Raw genomic sequence first — 27,216 nt, forward strand, 5'->3', positions numbered from 1 at the left:
GTGTTAATGGGTCCTGTCGTGACTGATGCGCCAGAACACCAACAGAGTATTCTGGGATTTGTAGTATTAGCAGGAAATGCACTGTATAATACCAGCAGGCCAGCTCTAATAGTAATTTGGTATGGCTTTGCGGTCCAAATGTAATTAGGCTGCAGGCTAAATTTGGCCCGGGGGCCAGAGTTTGACACCTATGGTACAGGGTATTATAGGTTTGTATTATTGTAGGGTCTTTACCTTACATTATAAAAATTATGCCTTCCAAACCTTAGCGCCAAAACAGTTTCTCTCTCTCGCTCCGCACCCGTAGGTCTATGGCGTCTTTTTTTAAAAAACAGTTGAAAACTGGACAGCTTACATCTATTCAGCCAGTCATTTGGATAATCTTTTGTTTATTATGTTGCTTTTGTGTAATTAAGATTTTTTTCTTCATTCTGTACTTTTGTTATCTTTACAATATTATAATGTTCCTATCTTACATAAATAAATTTTACTTACCAACTTTGAGGGAATAGAACTGAACTGTAGTAACAATCTGTTTACCACTGAGGTAGCTTAGTCTGGTTTACACATTGGAGGCAGATGCTGTGCAGGTAAGCTATGCTAACTGTTTAGCTTTAGCTGTTGCGTTTATAAACCGAGTCTTCTTGGCTACACAGGCATGGCCGATGACAAACCTTGTCTTTGCTGTCCGCCACCTAGATAATGGCTCTCGCCAGACTTGCATGCAACACCAGCCTCGCCATTTATGTTTATCAATCTGACTATATCGGCCACCAAGTATAAATTTTTACTTTGCTGATTTCGTGTGCTAGGGTGAGGAAGGAGAAATAGAAAAATTCTCACAGTTTGCCTGCCACAGTTTTTCAAATCCATTCAGTTCAGTTTTATTTATATGGCAAAAAACTTCAAAATAATAGTCACTACAATGAGCTTTGTATTGTAAGGACCTTACAATGACAGAGAGGAAACCTCAATCAGACAACGCCGATGAGCTAGCACTTGGCAACAGTGGGAAGGAAAAACTCCCTTTCAATAGGAAGGAACCTCTGGCAGATTGGTGTGTAGATTTGTTGTAGAGATAAAATTACAAGTCGTATGTTGTTCAAACACACATGGACCTAAGAGGAAAAGCTTTGTGTTTTGCATGTACCTGATGGTTCTTGTCCCATTTGCTATGCAGATAAAACAACTTGTTCTGTACATCGTAACCAAATTATTTGGGTATGAAAATAATGACTCTTCTTTCACAAAACATTTCTGTGTTGAAAAAAATTTTATCATAGTCTTTAGACCAGTTGTGTCAGTTTGACCTCTTGCGGACATGATGTGACAGTCTTGTTTTTACATCTACAAAAAGCCAAGAAGAAAAAAGTGAGTTTTAAGGGAATATTTAATACCATTTGAAATACCTTTTACATGAAAGACACCATCAGAGGAGGGGAGAGCTGCAAGAGTGCACAATGTAAAACCGGTGATGTGGCACACCCTAATGACAAACAGCTGTCTTAAAAAAGGATGTGGAACATATCAGAGTCCTGCCACACCTCCTGGATAAATTCACTGCTTTAAGTGTAATGACATCCAGTCTAATCAAAGCAAAGAAAAGCACAAGGATGAAAACAGGTGCACAACTCAATAAAAAGTCCAATGGTGAGATCAGGGAAGCAAATATACACGAAGGTTAAATGAGTTGGAGAATATTACAGTTTTGTTTCTCCAGTAATTAGTAACTTAACTTTTGTTTTTTATTAGACCTTTTATTTTGAAGTTGTTAGAGTCTGATGGATATAAGAAACTTGCTTGAAGCAGCTCTTCAAAAGCAAGTCACACACAAAGGTACAAATGTCGATGATAGGGCCTGCTTTCTGCACACTGTCAACTATTGACAACAGCACGTGAACATCTAACGAAAGTAAGCTGTTCGTGCATCAGTTCACACACTGAAACAGTACGATTGACTCCAACACCAGCAAAAACGTGATTGGACTTTATACCCTCTGAAGTGTTTTGGATTGTCTGATAAATTACCACAAACACAAATAAATTAAAATTTTAGTTTTAAGGGATAACAGACACAAATTCACAACCTGATAAAGAATGATTCAGCCACAGGTAATAATAATAATAATAATATAGTTCCTTTAAATGAACAGTCAAAGTAGAAAACAGCTATGTCATGTACAAAAACTATAATACATAAGTCGTGATGTAAATATTGATTGTAAACTGCTACTACAGCTAAAAGAAAACCAAACTCAACGGCAAAATCATGTGCCGTCCTTTCTGTCTGTCCAGTATTGATTGGGATTCCTATTGATCAGTGTAAATATTTAAATGACGATGTTCTGGACACGTAAAATGCAATTTAAAAACTTACAGTTTCAATTATCTTATTCCCAGATATACAGGCAGAGTGACGGAGTGCAGTTTCCCACATTTACTCTTTTGGATTAATTACATTGCATTTATATGTAGTGCTAACTATTCAATATCAAAGTTTAAATATCTACTGCATTTTTATGTTTTAGGCCACTTTAAGCCTCTTTAATAAGTCAGTTTCCATTATCTGAGTTATCTATAATCAGTGCGACCAGTTTACAATGCAGCTGAAGGCACCACTGACACAACCATGGGACCCATAAGGCTTATTTATTTTCATGTCCTAATTAAAAGTGATTCTCACAGAGTGAGACATTTTGAGTATCTGGTCACATAACTGGCTCTGACTTAGACAGTTATAACTGCTAAATGTAATATACATGTCTAGGATGAATGTACAACATGTCTGGAGTTATGTGAGGAAAGTAAATGGATGTCGTGAAACAGGCTGAAAATGTACTGAATGGAAAGTTTAGGAGAGGATGCAGCCTGTGTCCTTCTGAGGCTTCAAGTCAGGTTCCTTCACTGGCTTCACCTCCTCCTCCTTGGGTTTGGCCTGCACATCAAGTAATATTTATAATACCACCAACAACTATAACATTGTTATGAAATAATCTAGAATAAATAACTGATTTGGTGTGTACCTTGTCGTTTTTGGCTCCCTTTGTCAGATCGAAGGTGGCGTAGACCTCAGGAGTGCACTGCTCACTGAGAGGTGGCAGCTCAAATGGGACGGGCTCAGCCAGGCCGTAGCTCGCCTTCATGTCCAGCTGCGGCGGCTCAGCCGGGACTTTATGGAAGTATCTGTCCAAAGAAACAAGTAGAAGGAAGAATTTCAGGTTTTCATGTTTGAATGCTTTCCCTGTTGTTACAAAGACCCTTTCTAAGGGTAACTTAAATATGTACAAGACTTAACCGTGCAAATGGGAATCCTCTGTTGTGGTTCTCACTTAATCATTGTCAGCTGGGTCTTTAAATGGTTTGTGATCAACTTAACTCACAACTCAAAAGTTTTTTGCAAAACTGCCAGATGTTATTGTCACACTGTTATCAGCCTGTGTCAGTTAAGGGTCATAGTCTGTGAAGGTTCTCAGTCATCCAGGTCATCGTAGTCAAAGGAGCTTGCAAAGAAAAACATCTGGACTTCTTTAAGTTGCTTGAAGACGTTTCACCTCTCATCCGAGAAGCTTCTTCAGTTCTAAGGTCAAATGGTGGAGAGTCCCAGATATAAACCTAGTGGGAGTGACCCCCCACAGAGGGACAAAAGGACCCCTGATGATCCTCTAATCGCCTGAGCCAAGGTGTGAAACTGGGTGTGGGTCCCAAACAGCCAGAGTTTCGGGTGTGTTCATTGTGAACATAGATGGCAAGAGGAGTGAAAGAAGCCATCTATGTCCACTGTGAGCGACCATCTTTGAACAGAGGCGGGGCTTACGACACCAACTCTCTGCCATCTATAATCCAGTTTTGAGATCCCTTCGCAGACGCCTTAACGCCCACTCACATCCTGGGCCATCTGACCTCAGGAATTCGCATGATAAGGTGGGGCCAGGTTTCACAATGAACACACCCGAAACTCTGGCTGTTTGGGACCCACACCCAGTTTCACACCTTGGCTCAGGCGATTAGAGGATCATCAGGGGGTCCTTTTGTCCCTCTGTGGGGGGTCACTCCCACTAGGTTTATATCTGGGACTCTCCACCATTTGACCTTAGAACTGAAGAAGCTTCTCGGATGAGAGGTGAAACGTCTTCAAGCAACTTAAAGAAGTCCAGACGTTTTTCTTTGCAAGCTCCTTTGACTAAGGGTCATAGTAATTTACACATAGACTTGGTTCTAGTATCTCTTGTCTTAAATTCAATGTTTTCCCTGCTTTTACCTGTGCCTGACACAGGAAAGGTACCTCTAGCCACCAGCAGGTGGCATTTATGCATCTACAGAGTGACTGGCATTAAAGCGCAAAGTAGAAGAAGAAAACAACAATCACCAAACTGCTGACCAATGAAATGTGTGCTATACTGAAATTAGATGCTACTGTACAAACAGGAACAGGCATCAACAACTGTTTACATAAGGATGGCTATAAACTAGGAGGTAGAGTGGGCTGTCCAGTTTTATTTACATAGCTCGAAATCACACCAACGCTTTAAACTGTAAAAGACCCTACATTAATCCTCATGTTGAGGTGTTTCTATGTGATAAGAGTAAAAGCATGAATGTGTGTGAATGGGACAAATGTAGCTTGTAGTGTAAAAATGCTCTTTGGTTTATTCGATTCATTTGCAGTTAGAAGCAGGCGGGTTTTGTGGCGATACAGCAGGCAGGGCCAGTGCTGTGGAAAAATGAACAATACTCCGCTCACCTCCAACATGCAAATATATTTAACTTTTCAGGCGACAGCTGGGCACTATAGTGAGGTCACGCGTTAGTTTCAGGTGAAAAAAAAATGAGAGAAAATAATATTTTGACAATGACGCCCAACAGAGCTATCTCTATGATGAACACATGCAAATTCACAGGAACATAAACCCGAAGCTGAGCGTTTGTGCAGGTGAAGCTCAGGGCAGCCAGCTGACTGTTTAATCTGACGACACACAAATGTGCCTTTGTGTGAGTGGAAAATGTGTTGTTAATGATTGAAAACATGTCCTCAGAGTTTGACTCCTGAGCGCCACGGGAACCACGACGTAAACATTGCATCATCTCGTCACATGTGTGACGGGGAAAGTGTAGAATCTGAGCCACAACTCTGTGTGTGTGTGTGTGTGTGTGTGTGTGTGTGTGTTTGTTTGGGGTCTGGCTGACTCACATGAAGCCATTTTCTCTCTGGCACTTCTCCAGCGTCATTTTAATGAGGCCACCCAGCTTGAGGAAGAACAGCTGCTCCGATGGTTTGGCCGTTGTACCCGGGCCTTTGGTCTGACGGTACTCTTTACATAGTGACTCAGCGCGGGAGTAACCTACACGCAGATGTTGTTGTGTTAACACAAAATATATCCAGGGAACAAAGAAGGGGAAACAATTCAAACACAACTCTAAGATCTGCTGCAGCAATCACACAGGAAGCTCCTGTTTGGTAACCTACATCAGCGGTCCCCAACCGTTTGTGCGCCACGGACCGGTTTATGCCCGACAATATTTTCACGGACCGGCCTTTAAGGTGTCGCGGATAAATACAACAAAATAAAACTAGTACCGGTACCGAAAAAAAGAAGATTTATTCATAACACACGTGAAAAGACCCAGGAAAACCGAGTTAACGATAAAAACGATGACAAAATAACGCTGAAAACCGATAAAACCCCTGAAAAACATACATTTCAGACCTGAGCCTCAACTCTCGCGGCCCGGTACCAAACGGCTCACGGACCGGTACTGGTCCGAGGCCCGGGGGTTGGGGACCGCTGACCTACATGACTGAAGCCAAGTGAGCAGGTAACACTGAGTAAGCACTGCAGTCTGCAAAGAACAGAAGTAACAGTCTTCTGTAAGGCATGGACTTCCGTTTTCTGATTAACACAATTAATGAAGTACTTTATTACAAAATTTAGTAATTACAAAATTACTAAATTTACAAAAGAATAACAACGCAAAAAAAAAAGGTTTTAAAACGCACACAACACTAAACGACGGACGGTTCTTTTAGAAGCAAAGACGGAAGAAATAGGAGCTTTACAAATTTATCAGACCACAGCCTAACATAAGACTTGTGCTGTAATGAGCAAAGTCACATTTACCTCTGCAGAGGAGGGAATGTGTGCGTGTGTGTTGTTTTGTCTGAATTCTAATCAAACTTAGGAGTGCAGAGTTGGTTAGCAATTCATTCAAGCTTGCCTTACAGTCTTCAAGGTCAAATCAATGATTTATTAGTGCAAAAGTCTTATACCTTATAAACTGTGATTTGTGTATTTTCAACATAGAAACATACAGAGCTATTTAAGACTGTTTTAACAGGTTTAAGGCACGTAGGGAATGATATATGGGGATTCTTAGTATGACGTTGCTTGTATATATTAAATACAATAGTATTCCCTTTAAAGTAAATACTGCACAGAGAGTGAGCTGCCTGGGTGAAAGTTTGCGCTCTCGACGTGCTTGTTTACGTCTCTGTAATTGCTTTACACATTACAACATGCATACATACATTTCTCTGCTTCCTGGAGAGATCTGATAGCTTCTCCACATTTGTCACTTGCCAGCAGTGTCTGTCCATGATAGCAGTACGCCTGCAAACACAAACTCAATGACAACAATCTTAACACTTTGTTTGTTTGAATTCTGTAAACAGAATAGTTGTTTTATTAACCTATAGCTGTGCTGCAAACTTTAGCTTACATAAGCCATGTAGAAGAGCTGCTTCAGTTGGAGATACTTCCTCCACTTGCTGCTGCACTCTGGCTCCAAGGTGTTCAGTGTGTGGTCTGCAGAGACAGAAAACTGACCTTCATATCTTTTCAGTAACCATCATTTTATTTTCTAGGCTCTTGGTCAACAAACCAGAAAGCTTCCCATTGTGCCTGGTCATCCAGAAAGCACAGTTGCCTCAGTGACTTCATTTGTTGGAAGGCATACATTATAACTTGATACCTCAAAGTCAGAAATGCTGACTGAGAGTTCTGAGTTTCAGCTCTTAGCTTTGAACAGTTCATTTCATTCAATTCAATTTTATTTACATAGTCCCAAATCACCAAAACAGTTGCCTCAAGGTGCTGTATTTATAAAGCGAAGACCCCCCGACAAGATGTCCAGTCTTGCTTCTTTCAACCATCTTGAAAATAAAACCACTACATTTCATTTATTTTCTCAAGCCTCGACTGCTACATCTTCCTCCTCTATGGCTCAAACAAAAAGTCACTTTCTCATTTCCAGCCGGTTCAGAAAGCAGCAGCTCAGCTTCCTGTTGGTTTCATTCGTTGCCAGCATGTAAAAGCAAGTCCGACTTGCTTTTACATGCTGGCATTACACCTTGTCTAATTTTATTCATAGTTGTTTTTCTTTTCTTTTTAATGTTTCCCACCTAAATGTAAAGACTGGTGCTCTGTTTAAATCGTCGATCCTGCTTCTCCCTGTCTGTCAAAATACTTAATAAACTGTTTCTAAAGGTGCCATACCAATAAGGTTGATAAAAAGCTTTATTTTACTTGTGTCAAAAGTACAGACCAGCTTTTTGATAGAAGTTTGCAGTCTCAAATGCCAAAGCTGCGATGATTGTCGCATTGTGTTTCAGTTCAATTGCTCTGGCAATGGTCACTGTAAAAACAAACGAGAGGAAAGAACCAAACGTTGGCACACTGTGTCAGTGATGATTGATGATTAATGATTATCAGTGTAACATGGATTCTGACTCAGGCCATTAACTGTCAGATTATTTGCAGAGTAAGCCTTTTTATTTTTATAATATATAACATATATTTTATAATATAACAGATTTTAATGACCATCTTAAACATCAGAGATGAGAGGAACAATATCATCAGCGATCTGCACGATCACTGCACAGTGATCACTGTCGTTACCTTCCTGTGCTTCTGCCTGACACTGGATGATGTATGCATCAATGACTCGGGGCTCCAGGTCTCTGCCCTTTTCAGCTGGAGTGATGAGGCGAGGGATGTGGACATCCTGTAAAGAAGATATCAGAATAAATAAATAAATAAATAAATAAAACCTATAGCTTATATGTCTTAAATCCCTCAATCTATTTGCTTGTAGCTAAAAATAAGAAGAAGAAAAAAAAAGAAAGAAAAACTGTAGTACCGTATTTTCCGCACTATAAGGCGCGGGTAAATCCTTTAATTTCCTCAAAAATCGACAATGCGCCTTATGTATGAATTCTGGTTGTGCTTAATTACCTCAAACCGATTTTATGTGGTGCACGGCGCTCAAAAATCTGTCAAAAATGTTTTAGTATGACTTTGGTAAGCTACGAAGCCACACCGCCAGATGGATTGTCAGAGCAATACAGCTACGGTAGTCAGGAGCCTCGGGGAGTAATCCGGGTCCTAAACTCCGTCCGTTTCAGGTCCCAAAGTCAAACGAACACTGCGGCATCAATGAGAGTTAAAAACTGTCTAAATTATTTCATCTGTAATAAAAGGAGGTAAAGTGTGTCATTAATGTTTTCTGCAGGGGAACTGCACTGATCGGCATCCACTTTTTGTCCTAAGCGTCAGTTTGTATAATAAAACCTTTCCAGTTTCCACTGAGGAAAGAATTGACATCTCCCTCACCTTAAGATTTTTGAAGATTCCAGCAGCAACCTTTAAGCTTCGGTGAACGTCTTTCGCTTCTGTCTCTGATACACTGTGTAACAGGTAAACATGAGCAGAAATAAAGTAACAACAACAAATAATAGCAATGATTTCAAGGTCATTTAAACCAATTAAAACCTTTCAATGAAACTAGTGGCATTAGGTTAAGTGGTGATTCTCTATGTGTTAGACCTGTGATAGAGAATGTATGCATGTATAGATGGACCAATTAAATAGTGTCAGATATTGCACCTTAAAAATCTAACATTGTTTTTGTAATACTTTATGTTCAAAAGTCATGATATTCTGTGCATATTCACATTAGTCACAGCGTCCTTTGTTTTTGATGAGGTATTAAAGTATGAAACTAAAGTAATTTGTAAAATGCATTTATGCAGAATAGTTTCACAGAAGAAGCCAAAAAGGCTCTTACTTTTCCTTTCCTGCCATTCTTGAGGCAAACTTTGTGTACCAGATGGCAACATTAAAGGCCATGGAGATCAGTTCAAAGACTGCATCCTGCTGGGCACTGGAAGGAGAGTAGGGAGAGACGGTGAGTTAAGAGAGAAGAAAAAAAAAAAAAAAAAAAAAAAAAAAAGCCAGCGAGCTGCTAATCCACTTTTCTATGCAAGCAACCTTTACGTGGTCATTTGAGATAATATTTTATGTTGCTGGACAGACCATAACACAGGATTAGACTCAGCAAGACACCGCCTAGATTAGATGGGTACATTCAGTTCATTCAGTTTGATTATTGTTATGAAATTTAATTTATTTGTATTTACTTAGCTAAGGAGGAAGGGTTTTTTTGTTTTGTTTTACTCTTTTGCTTTGAGCCCCATGTACATGAGCTGCATGCTAAATGATCTTTTGTTAAAAGGGTTGGCATAATAAGCATGTGCTTCAGCCAGTACCTTTTGATTAGCCTTGTCTCGTGCTTTCTTGCAGATCTTTATTCTGTATTCATTGAGATATTTGAATGCTAATCAATAAATAAATAAATTCTTCCACTCATGACAACAAATACTGAAAATAACTCAATTGGGTATTATAATGTATTTTTCCCAATTTAAGAAGTCATCAGCTCTGCCCAGAGGTCTTCATATCAGAAGTCTTTCTGTAATGTTTCATTTATGGTAAATGGCCTGTATTTGTATAGCGCTTTACTAGTCCCCAAGGACCCCAAAGCGCTTTACATATCCAGTCATCCACCCATTCACACACACATTCACACACTGGTGATGGCAAGCTACATTGTAGCCACAGCCACCCTGGGGCGCACTGACAGAGGCGAGGCTGCCGGACACTGGCGCCACCGGGCCCTCTGACCACCACCAGTAGGCAACGGGTGAAGTGTCTTGCCCAAGGACACGACGACCGAGACTGTCCAAGCCGGGGCTCGAACTGGCAACCTTCCGATTACAAGGCAAACTCCCAACTCTTGAGCCACGATCGCCCCATATGTTTAAAAAAATGTTTAAAGCTGCTAGCTCTTAGATAATTCATCACTGTATCATTAAACATGAACGAGATTTCTTCCACTTACACTTAGACTAGAAGTACTCCCTCTGTGTCCTTACCTTGGCGTGTTTCCTTGTAAGGTATCGGTCCACTTAAAGTTCTGGATGAACCTCATCTTGTTCTCCTGTGTAGTTCCATCCAAGGGCATGATAAAGCCTAATGCATCATAAAGGTTTTTTAAAGACGGGCAAAGAGACTGCTGGTTAGATGCAGAGCAAAATAAGTGAGACACAATTCACAACCATTGAACTGGGTAATATAAAACAAAACATTCTCATTTACAATTTATTTATTACATTATTTAACCTCCTAGGACCTGACGTCCACATGTGGACAGCACATTTTGGGTTGACTAAAATACCAAATTTTGCTCTACAAGGGTCTGATATCCACTTACGAGGACGTTATACTGCCACTGTTCTATCGAAATTCAAAACCAATGTCCTCATATGTCGATCTCATTTTTCTCAGAAACAAAAATCAGGTTAAAAAAAAAATAATAATAATAAAAATCAGGTAATTCTTTGTTTTTACATTCATCAGGTCCCAATCAGCTTAAATGTCAAAGAGAAATTAAAAATGCATGCCATGAAAGAGTTTGGATCTTAGGAGGTTAAATACAGGCAATTACTAGACAAGAGCAGGATCTGTGTATATGCAAGTGATGATGAGAAGGGAACTCTTAGAAATACACAGTTGCGACTGAAGCAGCAGCCTCGATTGCATAAATTCCCAAGTCTTACACACAATCTTGTCACTGGGTCCTTTTTTTTTTTTTTTTTTTTTTTTTTTTATTAACACCAGTTTACGCTGATGCAGTTCATAAATCTGGTCCATCATCTCCATGTTGCACTTGTTACATTTGCTACATTACCAGTTGGTGACAGCGTGACAGGTTTGTGCTATGGTGTCAAAATAACCACACACGGAGACTTTTCTAAAACATTACAGTAACGTAACAGAACAACATAAAATACAAATATAAAAAATATGATATTCTATTAAAGTCACTGTAATGTTGGTATAGTTTTAAACATAGTGGTTCTCAGACTTTAATGTATTTTAAACACTGCATTGTAGTATTGATGCGGTGGAAACCCAGTCTTACATTTTTATGTTAGTATTAGATCATGTGAAACATTAAGCAGATATAGGATTAGTAGATTAATACAGGATGTTAACCACTACGCGGTCAGACCCAAATTTTATCAATAGGGTTCTGCACGTTTGTGGAAGATCAGTGTCGTTTTTACAGGGAGTAAAATGCTGAAAACCTGTTGTTATGGCCACACTAGTCCATCAACATACAACAGTATTTATACATTTTGTGCATTCTCCTATTCATTCCTCAGTTGGTAGAAACCAAAGAGCCACTCCATAAACACAGAAGAGTCGCTTCAACAGGACAAGACTCAGCTGTACATCTGCTCCTAAAGGATAGCAGTCACTCTTTTGAGGATGCCAGCGTTCACATTTTGGACAGAGAAGACAGATTATTTGAAAGAGGAGTGAAAGGAGGTCATCTACGTCCAGAACAGGAGGCTTATGACACCAACTGTCAGCCACCTAGAATGTAGTTTTCAGATCCCTTCCGAGCCCCCCCCCCTACATCCCAATAAGTCACATGGTGAGGCAATGGTTTCACCTGAAACCTCTGCTGGTAATGATGCACACCTTTTTTCACACCTTGGCTCATGATGACAACACACGATATTAACAGTGCGTCAATGACTCTCCAAAGGAAAATCCCCCACTAGGTTTTAAATATCAGGGAGCTGAAGAAGCCTCTTGAATGAGAGGTAAGAATATCTTGAAAAATCTTATAGAAGTCCAGTCGCCTTCTGTTCAAGCTCCTTACATTAGCCATCTTCTCTGGATATAAAAAGTGAGTTCTGTCTCAGTTTGTCCACACTACTGACAAACAGGGATGTCCAAATTCAGAGATGACACCAGTTTCAAAGGGCCACACTCAGTTAGATGCAAATACAATGTTGTTTTTGAAGTCTTTGAAAATCAAGACTGTTTCATGGCAAACATTAAGATGGGAAGGAAGGAGTTATTTCTCTCTTGAATCTGTCTTCCTTTATCGACTTTGCTGTCTACACCAAAAAGTTGCAGGTGCGATCTGGGTATGCATTTCTGTACAGACTACAGATGAAGCTAAGCAGGCAAGAATGTATAGAGAACCTAAACTGTTATGGAGACCAAATTAAAATTTGTTTATAGCCAGAGCTGTGGCCCCTAGGCCATAACTTTGATATCCTATCTGTATCTAAAGTTATCCTGGAAAAAGATAAAAAGATACCCTGAAATGCTGGTGAACAAACCTTGAAGAAGGGAGAAGTATGCATCTGTGGCATTCTTCATGATCTCAGGATTGCAGGTGATATCAGTGAACATCTCCAGCAGCCTCGCTCTGGTTGTCCTCAGGTCACTGAACATATCACAAATAGTACTGTTGCTTTGTGGACAGCCATATTCAGTGAGACTAAATTTGAACAAAACTCCACCATTGCCTGGTCCCAAGTCCAGGATGAGAAAGGAGGGTTGAGCATGGGCTAGCAACCCCACCCTCTAAAAAAATAAATAAAACAATCATGCTACAGAAACGGCCCTATGCTCCACCAGGAGTCTACAGGAAAATTTATTGACATTTGAACAAATCATTGCCATTGTTGTTTAGCAGTGAGGCGACTGAGATTAGGTGATCAAATAATGGTACCAGTAGCATAGTAATGGTCAAATGCTATCCGATTGTTCAGTGATGACGCGACGAATCCTACTTCCGGGCCTAAAGTAGTCTGAGTTTAATATGGCTTGTGTGTTGTTAACATGTTTAATGTTTTGTATTTTCTTCTATTTAATCTCAAAAAGCTCCTAAAACAGTCAGTGATCCCTGTTGACCTCCCTCGGCTTTTATTACCACTAATCATTTATTTAAGCTCAGTTTTTAAAACCTTAGGATGTAACTACAGCCCAGCCCATGCTGCAGTATATGAATGACTAACCTCGTATTGTGGATGGATTATCTCAGTTGTTCTCCTGGCTGAAGTTTGGTCCTTTTACAGCATCCTGCCATGCGATTACATTTGTTCCTGACCACCGAGAACACTCACGTTAACTTTTATCGAGTGGAAAAAAAGTTAGCTTGTTTATATTATGCTAACATAGCTGTGTCGCTAGCGGTCACGTAGCACATCATTATACACCAGCTAGCCCAACTTCAGTAACCCTACAAACGTCACTGCTGTTTAGTTTTCTGTCTTCATTTATGCTGGAAGTGATAACAGAGCTGTACGTTTTAATTTGTTTCCAAAACCCCGCAGTCAGGACAAGCTATATTGTATTTAGATAGAAGCTAGCGAGCTAACTCCCTGCTAACTTCTAACTCCGTTAAATGTCATAAATTCCGTTTTCATGGATGCCTGGATGTTAAACTCAATTGTTACACCTGGTAGAGCAGAACGCTGATCATTTTATTAAAGATGAAAGACTTTAGACAGTTTTTCAACTCTCAGTAATGCCATAGTGATCGTTTGATATATGGACCTGCAGCGGACTTTAGGTCCAGACACGGCTAGTGACGTCAGACTGAACAACCGGATTGATAGAGGGTAAGAAACTATACATAGCAGTTTATTAACCAACTGTGGTCATGGTGACGAACACAGTCCATTGTGATATCCCTGCTCACGGTGTATCAGGTGGAGATAAGACATACTTGCATATCTTATTGGCTGCTGGGCTCCCTGCCACCCCATAGAAGTTAAAGGACACAGGAGCTGTCGCCTTCAGTGGGTTTCTGTGAAACCAGTGTGCCATCCTGTGAATGAATACACACCTACAAGACAGAGGAACAGTGTGACAAACAGTTAACAGTTGAGATAAAGGCGATTTAGATGACTGACACGCTAAAATGCCACAAGTTACGTGGATGACAACCTTAGTTGTTTAAATATCAAGCAGCGCTAGCTAACAAATCTGTGACGTTGGCTAGCGTTATTTCACCATCACGGTGGCTACAAGTATCCGTGTCAGCACTCCAAAAAAAGCGCTTTTAAGTACTAACCAAACTTACTGTGAGAAACCAATAAATCGTTAACATTACTTTAAGATGCCGTGTACACCGTTTCGTTTAGTATTTTTCTTGTCTGTTCTTGACTAAAGTGCATTACGTAAGCTTCTAACAACAGCCGCTAACGGCTAACACTATGTACAGTTCCAAACGTACGGGATTCGTTAAAAAGACATTACGGCTGCCTTCTAAACAGACAAGTGAACTGAACATATTCAAATACAATAGAAACTGTTCTGTTACCTGTCGGAGCTTGTTATAGAGCTGACGTTTAATAGCCTTATTGGAAAGTCTCTCAGACTACAAAACTTACTTCCGGAAATAAATACGGCATAGTAAATAGCCAATGACAAAGCCCGATTCAGTCACCTGACATGCATCCCAGACAACGAGCTTCTGTTTTGTCGAGGGTTCCGAGTGGCCGGTGTCGTCCCAAAAAAGCCATCATAAGCCAAAATAGTGACTGCCGATGTTTCTGTGCGGATTTAATGTGTAATGCTGGTAAATAAGCTGCAGGCACCTGGATTTACAAGTGGGTTATATTTAAAACTAAGAAAACCTGCTTTGCAAGTATCCGAATGACTCTGCAGTTTGGACCCCTGTGCTGTACACCGTAATTAATCAAGTCTTTTTTTGGCCACTTAACATATCTGTTATATTTGTCGAATTTCTGATGTCCTTTTGACCAGATCTCTCTTGAAAAATCTATTTTATATCAATGCCGCTTTTAATTTATTGCCAAAATGAAGTTATTTGGCAATAGCAGACTAGCCACAAATAACCTTGTGACAAGAATATACTTTCTGGCTCAAAACGATGTATATAATGCAAATTATAGAGGAATCTGTGAATTACAATAGTTTAAATAACAGCAATCCGTTGTTTGGCAAATCCCCAAAATCACTTTTTAGCATGACACTACAAAGGCTATAAAGATGCAACAATAAGCTTCTTTTTAAGATGTGACCTTCCACCTGGGGTTATTTCATCTGCCGAGGTGCCTTGTTAATGGTTTCAAGGTGTTACATTATATTCCAACAATTTCCTGGAAATACCTTTCCAGTATATGCAAAGCATCACTTTCCCAAGAATAACCTTTAAAAAAAAACAAACAAAAACAGACACCCATGGCATACACACTGATCTTTGATTGTCTGAAACGCTGCCATTTTTATTTGATGACCAGTACAAAAACACATTCAATATGTATAAATGCCCACTGACCAGTAGGACATACTTCTATGTAGCGCTAAATTCTTAGGAATGTTTCCCGGAAGAACCAATTACAATAACTGGTTGTAACTGAAGCATTATTTAGTGAATACATTAATGGCAGTATGTTTAGAAGTGTAAAAGAAAAGTGTCACAAGGGATAACATTTATTTTATTTTCCCATCATCCTTCAAAAGTGAGCAATGAGCTAGATCATTAATATCAACATAATAAAAACAATGACAAAAAAAATAGTTTGTCTCATTCTCAGCAAGTCAGGAATCAGCAAAACAACAGGTACACACACATACACCAGATAAAGTGTTGTGTATAAAGTACTTGTGTGTACTGTAGGAATCATTTCATTATCACATTCATTTCAGTTGTTAGAGAGCACACAGAGGTGCACCAAAACCAGATCACACCAGGTATTACACCTATAGTATACACAATGCCAGTGTAAAAATATTCTTTACAAACTACAGACTGAACATTTTGGTAAAAAGCAACATTCACATTTCACTTTCCCTAAATATCGAATGGACAAAGACCATAAACTATCAAAACAAATGTTATTCTGCATTACTGGAATTTCTGGTCAAAAACAATGTTAACAATACAGCTTTAAAATCTATTCTAAAAGAAGGCCAGGCAGAAAAGGCATATTAGGTCAGCTTAAAGGCACTAAATGTATCATTACACCTAGTTTTATTCACCCAACATTTGCACTTGAAAAAGATTTTTTCTATAGAACCATAACAGATAATTACATTATCATTTAGTCCATTTTGTCAACAATAAAAAGGTGCTAATGTAGAAATGCAGCATTACAAGACCCTGATCCTGCTTCCAAATAGTTCACTTTTGCATATCAGAAAGAGAATAAGCCACCTCCTGCTTTTACAACTGGGAATCAATAAGTCAGGGAGTTGGAAACTGATTAAATTGTCATTTTCACCCCAAAAGAGAGATCCCCATTTATATCAGACAGACACTGAATGTTACAAAGAAAATTCCATTTACAAAGTCATTCATTCCAACAGCTAGCTTACAAACATCTGCTGTAAGATGATGCTGCAACGTTCCTCATGTACTGTCTTTCACACTTTGATTAAAGCTGTAAGTCTGAATTATACGCGTCTTTACTTTAAAACGTACCAAAGACGCACATGAGTAAAAACATTTAATTTCAAACGTTTGATAATAACAGTGTAAAAATCATGTTGCAACAAACTGAAATGTAAATGTAAATAAATGAGTGCAGTGCTCCAAGTTACAGAATTCGCAAATAAATTCAGAAATGACAGTGCGTATGTGCACACTCTGGATATGGTTTACTCTCAGTTTACAACAAAGTGCAATATATATATAGTCTAATTTTGTGGCTTGTAGGAAACCCAGAGAGCTGCTGACATTCAGTTGAACTGAGCTTGCAGGCAGCATACAGAACAAATTTCAACAAAAGGTGTTGGCACCCATACATCTTTGGTAATTTAAGAAAAAAAATATTGTCTTTACTGTGCTGAACAATGCAGTATGTTTAGATGTGATTTGGTCCAATTTTGGGGGGTGATCATTTAAAAAGAAAACAAACAAAAACAAAACACTGAAAGCGAAGACAACCCAATGCAGCCCCTAAAAAGCCTGAAAAAGTCTTTTTCAGATGGCACACCTGTAGAATGTTAAAAAGTCGCAGTTCAGAGTCGTTTGGCGTAGTTATTACATAGGATGTGATCGCGAATGTCTCCCCATCCTCCGTTCTTCATGTGCGCTTTGTGCGCCACCGGTTCTGCACCATCGAGGACAAGTGATGGAGGAAAGAGGCCGGCCTTAGCTTTCTGAAGTCCTTCGTCAACCTTCTGCGCGGCCCACTCTGGTCTGCAGTTCTCCTTCTGGTGAAGTCCACAGTCTCCTGTGTGAAGAACCCTGGAGCCCAGTGCTGCCGCCACTTTGAGGGGCTTCGATATGCAGGTTCCAGAGATGTGCTGCAAAGTCCAGTCCCAGTTGTAGTCGTCGTACGTGCAGAATTCATTGTTGCACCCCATCAGCTTGTAGTACACCTCCCTGGAGATGGCCATGCCTATGTTGTGTTTGGTGGACATCCAGCCTGTGGTCAACACCTTGTTGGATAGTGCGGTGAAACCATCCAGGCCATTATGGTTACCCAAAGCCAGCAAGTCACAGTCTGGGCAGTTGTTTTTTCTGAACTCGATCATTGATTTATAAAAATGGAAAAAGTCTGGTAAGATGTAGTTGTCTTCCTCTAGAAATACTGCATAGCCACTGTAGCCCTGCATCGCCTGCACTCGCTCCCACACGAAGTGCAGCTTCCACCACCAGTGGTGTTTGGTTTGAGTGATGAAGGCTTCTCTGTAATGACCGTAGGAGTCGGGGTGTTCTGCATTGAGGCATTCTGTTTCCAGAGCCCTGTCCTTGGATATGTCTCGGGGGCAGTCTCGTGGATCCTGCCCAGGAAACTCTCTGGGATACAGCTGAGTGCTGAAGGGGAAATAAATCTGCAGTACCTTGCAGAAAGTTATCCCTTGAACAATTGTGTTGATTTCCTCTGAAAAATAGTCATGGCTAAAGATGAGGAGGAAGCTGTGGACCTCAGCAGCTTTGGCCAAAGATTTGATAAGCAGGCTGAGGTATTCTGGTCTGTTGTGGACTTGCACAACCAGCACCAGCCGAGGGTCCCCTGGAAATCTGTCTGCATTGTAAACAGACTGCTTTAAGTTGGCACTGTAAACGGACTGAGTTAGCTCTGACAGCGACCTGAAGTTCAACTTTACCGGGTCACTAGAGCTCACGCCCGGGTTCTTTTTTACGGTGTTACCGGGTCCGCTTGTGTCATCAGAAACTAATAACACGCGTGTTGAAAACAAAAGAGTAACAACTACGAATGAAATGCCGAGAAGCGCGAGCAGATTCCTCTTGAGCAGCCGAAACCTCATTTTCTTTAAGTAAAAACACACTCCGGAGTTAAATAGCAGTGGCGTTCATTCACCTTGTCGCGCGCCTCTTCGCCACAAACTTCCGTGCAACATTGCGTCCTCGCGCTCCTCCTCATGAACGCTCCATTGTCGCGTGACAGTTCTTGAACCGTGTGTCAAACGCTTCCTGACGGTTGCTCTAAAAAAGATGTCGAGGGCTTTCCAGAGGAGAGCCGTGTCATTTGTTACACAGTCGCTCCTGCCGCTTGTTTTTAACACCTGTGTGTGGAAAAGTAGAAGCAAGCGGTTTGACCAACTTCATAAAACTTACGTGTACATTTAGCGGTTAAGAAAAAGGGAAGTTAACTGTCCGTTGTTAGCTTGTTTTACTTACCCGAAGTAGTTGTACTGTGTCAACACGATACTACCAGGAAGAGGATGATAGGACTGTGATACATGTTGGGTTCAACTTGTTGACTGCTGACGTGTACAATCCAACCAACTGGGGGAGAGCGCGACGTCCTGCTCAGCGAAACATGATCCTGCGTATAGCTCCGTAACATGAGAAGGAAATGTAGATCAGAGCCCATTTGATTGGTAAATGATAGCGAATGTTTTATAGAAGGGTACTGCTTTCACTGCAAAGACTTTGGAATTAGATATTTGCTTATTACGTGGTGTATGAAATTAGACTGTTGTATGTAGGTACTAAAGCCATTGAGTGAAATAAGAGTGACTGGGACTGTTTGTTTTTTGCTCTCCTTTTTTCTCCCTTTTTACTTCTCATTCGAGTAAGCGTTCTGCCCCTAAATTGAAAAAACAAATCTATTTGGGGTGGAATCAAGGTTAGGGATGCTAAAGGAGGCATGGCACTCTGGTTACATTCAGGTGATGAGGGAAGTTATTTTGGGTGGTTTGGAGAGCACCCTATTAATCTGTGATGTAAGCTAGAATAAGGACTGTACATCATTTGAAATGTCCCATTCTAAACTGAACCTTTAAGAATCCACCCACGCTATAAAGCTGCCTTTTGTTGCTGTCACATCATCTCCCAGTGGAAGTAGCTGGGAACTGTGATGGCACACCCTCCCTGGGCGAGGCCTGGGATTTCAAAGTAGGAGTATTTGTTAAGTGTGTTACCTTCGGCATGTCACAACCCTCCATGTTTACCATATTAGCTACAACCACCTGGGAAGTTCTGCAGTCTGACCTGTAGAAACACCAAACATGTGGGTCACTGGTCAATACTAACGAAAGAAAGTTGAGATTAGATTGATCTCGGTCACAAATATTTGTTATTATTTATTTTTTGGCTGACTGTAAGTCTGAAAACATAAAGGTGATCAGTTCTGTATATAATATACAAACTGTTTCTTTTTTGCATTATTTATAGCTTTTTTTTGTTATCAGCTAAGCTGGTTAGCATTGTTTCCATTGATAAATGTAACAAACTAAAAACAGCCTGGTAACAAATCGAGGACCACATTACAACACTTTATACCGGTTGTGTTGCAGTAGTGAATTATATTTGTGTTTCAGTCAACTGCCTATCTGGTATACTCTTAATCTATTGACCTTACAATAAAAAAAATTGTTTTAGGTTATTTCAGTTTCCTCAACCTATGCTTTACACCCTGCTGGATTCTTGCCCCAATCAACGATGTCATGTCACACCAGCACATGCAATTCTGATTTTCTTTGCAGATAGGGATTGCGGAAAAAAAACACCAGGGAAAAAATGAATGCTGTAAATGTTGTATAGTTATACTGTTCCATACTGTTGTGACCCAGTCACTGTTCATGCCTCCTTCTACACGTAAATGTTTCTGTGGCCTTACTGACTTTGGGCTAGTTCTACATCGTTCATGAAAGGAAACACAATGGACCCCCCCCCCCGATCTGTTCAGGTCTGACTGGTTCAACACATAACAAAAGCATGAGGTGTAACTCCTGAAACTCTAAGGCTGGAAAGCTTGATCCTCCTGATAGGAAGAAACCTAACAAAAGGAGATGGAACTAAAGATGTTATGGCTTAGTATTAACAATAAATTCTTTCCATCCAGGAGCGACGGTTGGAAATGACCTTTTAGCTATGTCTGGTACAGTATATGTGTGTTTTGTATTATCTCTGCTATATAATATAAATAAATAAGTAGAATAAACACAAATACCAGATTTTCAGTTTCATGGTTTGTGGTCAAATGATGAGAGAGGTCAGCATTGTTTTATTCCTTGATTTTGGATGTTTCCTTTGTTTCTCAAGGTGCTACTGAGATTACATGACTTTACAAAAGAAAAGAATAGAGAGAGTTAAACACAATAGAGATAGTTAAATGTGCAAATGCAAAACACATATCACCATCATGGAAATGCAGCATACTTGTTTACTGTCAGTGGCACAGGTTGCTAATAGGAAACATGTGACACACATTTGCATCTACTGTTTCCTTTTCCTTTCTTTTTGTTTTTAGTAGAATGAACATTTTGTCTTTAAAGCCCACTATTCTCAAAGGAAGATCTTCTGTAGGCAGTGCCACTTTCTCCACATCATACAAATGAGCAGGCCAGTGTGCTCCACTGAGATCATTTTCATGGAAATCACTTAACTTGAAATCCATTTCAGCGAGCATCTCTAGTATCTGTTGAGTGACAGTTATCAGTCTGTAATCAGGAGGTTGTCTTTTTTTAGGACTGATAGTTTATGCCAGACTGTCAAAAAAACATATCTAAAGATGACTACGTTTAGCTGCCCAATACAGCAGAAGCATATCTTGACAAAAGCTTTATTTGAATTGCAAATGTTGAGGAACGCCTGTCAGAGGCTTTAGTCAATTGAAACTGTGCTGTGGTTTACCAGCAGACACGCGCATGATAAAGCCTGTTTTTAACTAAAAACTTTATTTCTAATAAACTATAGTACAGCCTGATTTAAAGCAGTCTGACAGGTGTTTTTCCAGTGTGATTATAGTGGATGTGTACTTTCATCACAGTTCACTTTATTTAACTGTTAGCACTGATGCTTTCAGAAACACGACAAAAACATAGCCTTCCGTTTTTAAGACTTTGTGTGTTTTTCGTTTTTGCTAACTGAAAGCCAGTGAAGGAGTCAGAATGTGGTCATTTTTACGGCAGAACAGGACAACGCGCAGAGAGGTCGTTACATTTTCAGGCCATTAGGGGTCGCAGTTTAATACATTATAGTCTGGCAGTGCATTAAACTGAAAAGCCTTATTTCTGATCTGTAGACTTACTAATCTAAGTAGAGTTGTTGTTTTTACTATTTTAATATTAAAACAGTTCGTATACACCAATGTCTGCTGTATTTTAATAGGAATCAATTCTGTTTCCATGTAATAACTATTCTATTTTCTTTAGTGATTTAGTTTCAGATGCCACCAGAAGTGGAACAGACCGTCTGCTCCACTTCTGGAACACACAGTCCTTCAGGCATTATTTACAATAAACATAGTTTTGTGTTTTTTTTGTTGTTTGTTTGTTTTAAAAAAAAGAAAAGAAAAAAAAGAAAGAAAGAAAGAAAAGAAATTAGCACAGAAAAAAATCAAAGCAAATACAAGATAGAGAACAAAAATTAATATTATAAAGAAATATAATAATGATAAAAGAAACAGAAAATAATCCACAAACATCACTGTCCATAAAATTTAAAAAAAACCCATTTCATATTATTGTTTGAACAGTATAGAAGTTTGTAAATGATTATTATAACATAATATTTTAAAGTATTGGCATAGTTGTATTGTAACAGTGTAAGGGTTTGGCCACTGTGTGGCTCTGTTGAGAGAAGCAACTTTAAGGCTCCTCAAGGCTTGATATATTACTTCCCAGGTGTGGAAAATGGAAGAGTAAAAATACATGACACCTGTATTTTATTTGACCAAACGCAGGAAATAACCATATTACTATAAGGAATGTAAATTTAAGTCAGGGTGTGGATGTGCTGTTTCTGGATGTTTATTTCCCAGACTTCAGTGAGTCCCGTCCCAGTGCAGCCAGGGGTTCTCATGCCTTGAAGCCCCTTGTGTAGCATCAACAGTTATCTGAACCTCAGCCAGGAAAAAGCCCCACGCTTCTTCCCCCTCTTCACAGAAGATTTGGAAATCCTAAACACCCCGAGGAGCGCTCAGCCACACTGTTAAAGAGCTCCCCGATGAGGCTTGATCAGCTGCAGGTAAGTGATCATTCGCGTCATGTGTGGCCAGCCTCCAGACGGGAGGTTTAAAACAAGATGTTTTCTACCAGTTCATCCACAAAGCAGACGTCACAGCCATTTATAAGAAATTCATGCTCTTAATGATCTAACAAAGGGAAACTATAGAAAGCCCAGCCAGATGAATGCCATGAACTCGTAATCCAAGCGTGAGTCAGTCACCCAGAAACGTATGACTCACATGACCTGTGCCATTTTTTAAATTGTAGCCACTGGATGGTGCCAGTGAGCAACATAGCACTATGAGCTTTTCTCCCCAACTTTGATCACAGGTAAAGAAAAAAAATGTGAAATGTGTTGAAGCTTAGCTGTACACCCAACATACCAGTTCTGCATTGTTGTAATTCTGAAACAACTGAGGTCTCAGGGACCCTGAGTCAGGGTATCTGAGATTACTAAGGAAATACCAAGTAAAACTTTGAGTTGTAGCAGGCAATGTACTGACTTTTAAACAGGACATGTGCTTCTAATAAGTATCCACACTGCAGCTTTTTCCAGTCGATCTTTGGATCAAACTCTCATAAAGCAGTCCCTGAACAGATTTCACTTTTGTGAGCTGTAAGAACCACTCTATTTTCACCCCCCACCCACAACAGGCATTGCACATGTGCACAGATGAGGAACATATAGAAGATTCATCCTCAACATTTACTTCTTTGAGAAGTACACTGTGTCCTGAGCCTCCAAATAACAGGAATGTGGAACTAATCAATAGATGGCATCAGCTCCGTTCCTCTGCACTTACGTCAGAGACTAAAGGTTTTGTCCCACTTAGACTTGCTGTTTAAGGGAAACACCCACCGGGGAGACAGAGAGATTCAATGTGAACTCCAAATATTAAGTTCCTTTCTTATAAATTGAATTTATGTGTTTATCTCATTATCATCTTTGCACTGTGGTGAATTTATTCCTAGCAGCACAGTCCCCTGACATTAGTTTGTATGTAGTTTGTGATGTAGAGAGCATTTGGGTTTAGACATGGGTGAACTCTGGGTTGTTGGTTCTTTAAAAAAACCAAAACAAACATTCATTATTAATTGTTATTATTATTTTCTCCCACAAACTGAGACTGTTTTATGGACATGTGTTAAGAGGGGCTTTCTCACATTTAGATCAGAGGGTAAGAAAAACTGCATATGTGCCTATATATTTATTTATGCCATAAAGGAACATGTGTTTACAAAAAGTTGATGTGTGGATTCATGGTTGCACTAAGCACCATCTATTGCACTGAGGTAACAGTTATTCTTTATTCAAATCATTTGATATTCTATTCTGTGTTAAGATGATGATGATGATCCCACATTGCTTCAATAATGTTGAGGTCCAGATTCTGGGGAGGCCAATCTGTAACTGATAGTGCTCTGCAGTGTTGGATCAATATCATGCTGAAAAATGGAGCTGTTGCTAATCAGACACTCTCAAGATGGTATTCAATTCTCCTAATGCGTGTGTGTCAGTTTCCTGGGTCTGTTGCCCCAGTGTTTTAAGTTTTAGTTTATTTGGATGTTGTTTATGTTTAAGTTCATTAGATTAGCGAAGTTCATTTGGTCATTAGACTCCTTGTGTTTTCTTCCCCCGTATTTAAGTTTCCCTCACCCTTTTTGTTTCATCCTGTCTTATGTTGTCAGGTTTATATTGTCTTGTCTGCATCTCATGTTCCTGTTTTATTTTGAAGGTCTGTGTCCTATGTCAGTGTAGTCAGCTTTGCTTCCTTTGTCTCATTATGTCAGACTAGTGTCAGCTGTTTCCCCATGTGTTTCCACTTCCCCTAATCACCCTTGTGTGTATTTAGTCTGTGTGTTTCTGGTCATTCTTTGTCAGGTTGTCTGTTGTTCACGTCATGTTTTCCATGCCATGTTTCTAGAGGTCATGTCCAAGTTTTTCCTGTTGTTTGGTTAGTTCTTTCAGTTTAGGTTAATGTTAGTTTTACTTCAGTTTGCCTTGCCCTTTGTTGTACCTTTTTTTTTTTTTTTTTTACCAGCCTCATTAAACGGCTCACTTTTTATTAACATTCAAGTTTTGTTCCCTGTTCCTTGGAGTCTGTGTTTTGGGTCCTTCTCATCAATTCATACAGTCTGCCCTCGCCAGATTGTGACAGTGTGCTTCCTTCTGGTGCAGAAGAAGCATTGCTAGTCTCCTCCCAGTCGTCTGGCATGAAAATGGTGCAAAAGATTTGAGCAAGCATGGAGCAAGGCCAAGCTTCATAAATACCCAAGAGAATCCTGTGTCTGCTAACAATGATCATTAGTGATGAAGATATTCTTATAACGTTAGCAGGTTGTGTTGAAAGCAAAGACTGTAAATAAAGGATGAACACAGCCATCATGTCAGTTGTTGATTAGTGAAATAGGGCTTTGGAGTTGACGTCACGCCGCAATCTATTGTGGGAGCGCGGTGCCATCTTCCAGGGCCACGAATCAAAACAAACACTGTGTTGGAACGACGACTACAAGAAACATGCTTAAAAGGAGGTCAAAAGAAAATGGACAGTATACAGACCGATTGCATCCAGAGGCGAAGTGGTGGTACTTGCAAAAAAATAGAGTGCATCGCAAATGTGGACCCATATGAAATACGGCAGTGGAGTAAAGACCCCGATGACTTGACGCCATTGTCTTACCCCGATATCTTTACGTATCTTGTTTGTGGAGTAAGCGTTTACACTGCGAACCAGTTTCGTAATTACACCCCCCACAACAATTAATGTTATACATTTATCAATGAACTGCTAAAATCTCGTTGTCATATTATGTGTCCATAATTGTAAAATTGATGCAAACTACCTCACTGGTAATCGAGCAAGATATTACATACATTTCATAGGCAGGCTTCCCTACAGTTGTGCGAAAGAATTAGCGACTCGTTACATAGCATGTATGTCTCCAGTCGATGTTTGTTCGCAATTTCTATAACCTCCGAGACCACAAACAATAATATTATTAAGCTATAAAGAGTGATATGAACATATATAGAACTTACCGGAATGAAAATGTCTGGAGCACACCAACAGATATCTGGAGATGGAAGAGAACTGCATATCAGCTCGTCTCACGGCTGCTATCCAGGCTAGACGCCTTCGTTTGGTAAGGTCCGCTATATGAGCTCCCTCATGTTGCTTCCAGGTTGGGAAAGAATAAAAAGACAAACCATTCTCAAGCTTATTCTTTTGCCAGTCGTGCGATCAAACATTACAGCCGACCACACAGCAAGTACGAACCATGGCTGTCGTGTGTGCTTTCGCTTCTTTTTCGCTTGCGCTTTGTTTGGCCCCAGAAAATGGCGCATCAGGCCAAAATCCTTTCCATGCCCATCCCCGTGACATCACGCTCCAAAGCCCCATTCCATTCTGAAGTCTTATGCTGGGCATTTTCTGCTGGAAAAACTCAGGCACACAGGTAGCTCATAGGCTGGTGAGTTGTCACATAATCAGAAACCCATAATTGTCTTTGTTCTCTATTTTGATCACAATTTCAAATCTAAACATCACGTTTTATTCACCAGTAATCTACATCAGTGAATGAGACAGTAAATTCATCAGGAAAGAGTCTACTGAAGCACTAAGCAAGAAGTTTCTAGTAGTTGTTTCTTCGGCCAAATGTCTGTTTGCCAGGAGAGGAGTCCCCCCCTGCTGGCCATTAGAAAGAATGCAGATTTAAGTCTTTCACACTTCCTTCAACTTTTAGAACAAGAAGGTTCATCCATTTTTTATATACAGCCTGTGTTTGAAGTCACAAATACAGATCTTATCAGAGATATGTGGGATTATAACAGCCCCGACAGGAAAAAAGTTTAATTTTATATCGTTGACCAGATGTCATCATCTACTGCTACAAAATTAAGCCAGCTTCATGGTAAATGGCCTGTATTTGTATAGCGCTTCTAAGGACCCCAAAGCGCTTTACACAACCAGTCATCCACCCACTCACACACACATTCACACACTGGTGATGGCAAGCTACATTGTAGCCACAGCTACTCTGGGGCGCACTGACAGAGGCGAGGCTGCCGGACAGTGGCGCCACCGGGCCCTCTGACCACCACCAGTAGGCAACGGGTGAAGTGTCTTGTCCAAGGACACAAGGACCGAGACTGTCCAAGCCGGGGCTCGAACCGGTTACAAGGCGAACCCCCAACTCTTGAGCCACGATCGCCTACAAGCTTCAGCACGTTTTAATTCTTAAATTTACAGCCCAATTCAATAAATAACTACATATTAACTGTATCCCTATAGATAATTCCCTGGTTCATAACTGTACAGGGTGAATTGTAGTATAAACCCCAGCTTTATGGTGATTTCCAATATCCATTATTATAGAAGGTTGTAGAATGGGTTTCACAATAGTGACCCAGTCCATCTTTTATATAGAGTATGTGGTTGCAACATAGTACAGTGCCTGTATATTTACATGTTAGCAATAACACCGTCTTGTGGCCTTATTAATTATGACAGGAGCAAAGGAGAACATAAGATGATGTATTTATGTTTCCCCAAAGTCTGTAGGCCAGGTCACAGTGAACAAAAGCGTCACCACATTACTCCACGTCAACATGGGAAATCCATGTAACCATAACATTCCTGAGCCTTCACTGTTTTTTGTTTTTTTTAACCATGAA

General features: G+C 40.0%; 2 protein-coding genes across 7 annotated transcripts; both read right to left on the bottom strand.

Moving 5' to 3' along the window:
- Nucleotides 1-1,254: 1,254 nt before the first annotated feature.
- brox (BRO1 domain and CAAX motif containing) lies at nucleotides 1,255-18,581 on the bottom strand. 6 transcript variants are annotated; one of them, XM_086265209.1, is made up of 13 exons: nucleotides 18,446-18,581; nucleotides 13,873-13,992; nucleotides 12,479-12,585; nucleotides 10,211-10,307; nucleotides 9,064-9,159; nucleotides 8,610-8,682; nucleotides 7,896-8,001; nucleotides 7,540-7,629; nucleotides 6,715-6,800; nucleotides 6,524-6,605; nucleotides 5,189-5,339; nucleotides 3,024-3,183; nucleotides 1,255-2,935 (listed from the first exon to the last, which is right to left on the bottom strand). In XM_086265209.1, exons 2-13 carry the CDS (start codon nucleotides 13,971-13,973, stop codon nucleotides 2,852-2,854), a joined length of 1,233 nt encoding a protein of 410 aa, XP_086121335.1. In that variant the 5' UTR covers nucleotides 13,974-13,992; nucleotides 18,446-18,581; the 3' UTR covers nucleotides 1,255-2,851. The 6 variants fall into 6 exon arrangements, with proteins under 6 accessions (XP_086121335.1, XP_086121332.1, XP_086121334.1 ...); XM_086265206.1 differs by lacking the exon at nucleotides 18,446-18,581 and adding an exon at nucleotides 14,470-14,623; XM_086265208.1 differs by lacking the exon at nucleotides 18,446-18,581 and adding an exon at nucleotides 14,230-14,369.
- On the bottom strand, nucleotides 15,353-18,452 carry LOC147312196 (alpha-1,6-mannosyl-glycoprotein 2-beta-N-acetylglucosaminyltransferase). The gene has a single exon (XM_086265205.1). The coding sequence runs from the start codon at nucleotides 18,390-18,392 to the stop codon at nucleotides 17,136-17,138; it is 1,257 nt and encodes a 418-aa protein (XP_086121331.1). The 5' UTR covers nucleotides 18,393-18,452; the 3' UTR covers nucleotides 15,353-17,135.
- Nucleotides 18,582-27,216: the final 8,635 nt, after the last annotated feature.

Source organism: Aulonocara sp. 'chitande type north' Nkhata Bay, linkage group LG15 (assembly GCF_057382095.1).
Source record: "Aulonocara sp. 'chitande type north' Nkhata Bay isolate Kocher_YH1m ecotype deep benthic linkage group LG15, A_spYH_male_GT1.1, whole genome shotgun sequence".
NCBI classification, from domain to species: domain Eukaryota; kingdom Metazoa; phylum Chordata; class Actinopteri; order Cichliformes; family Cichlidae; genus Aulonocara; species Aulonocara sp. 'chitande type north' Nkhata Bay.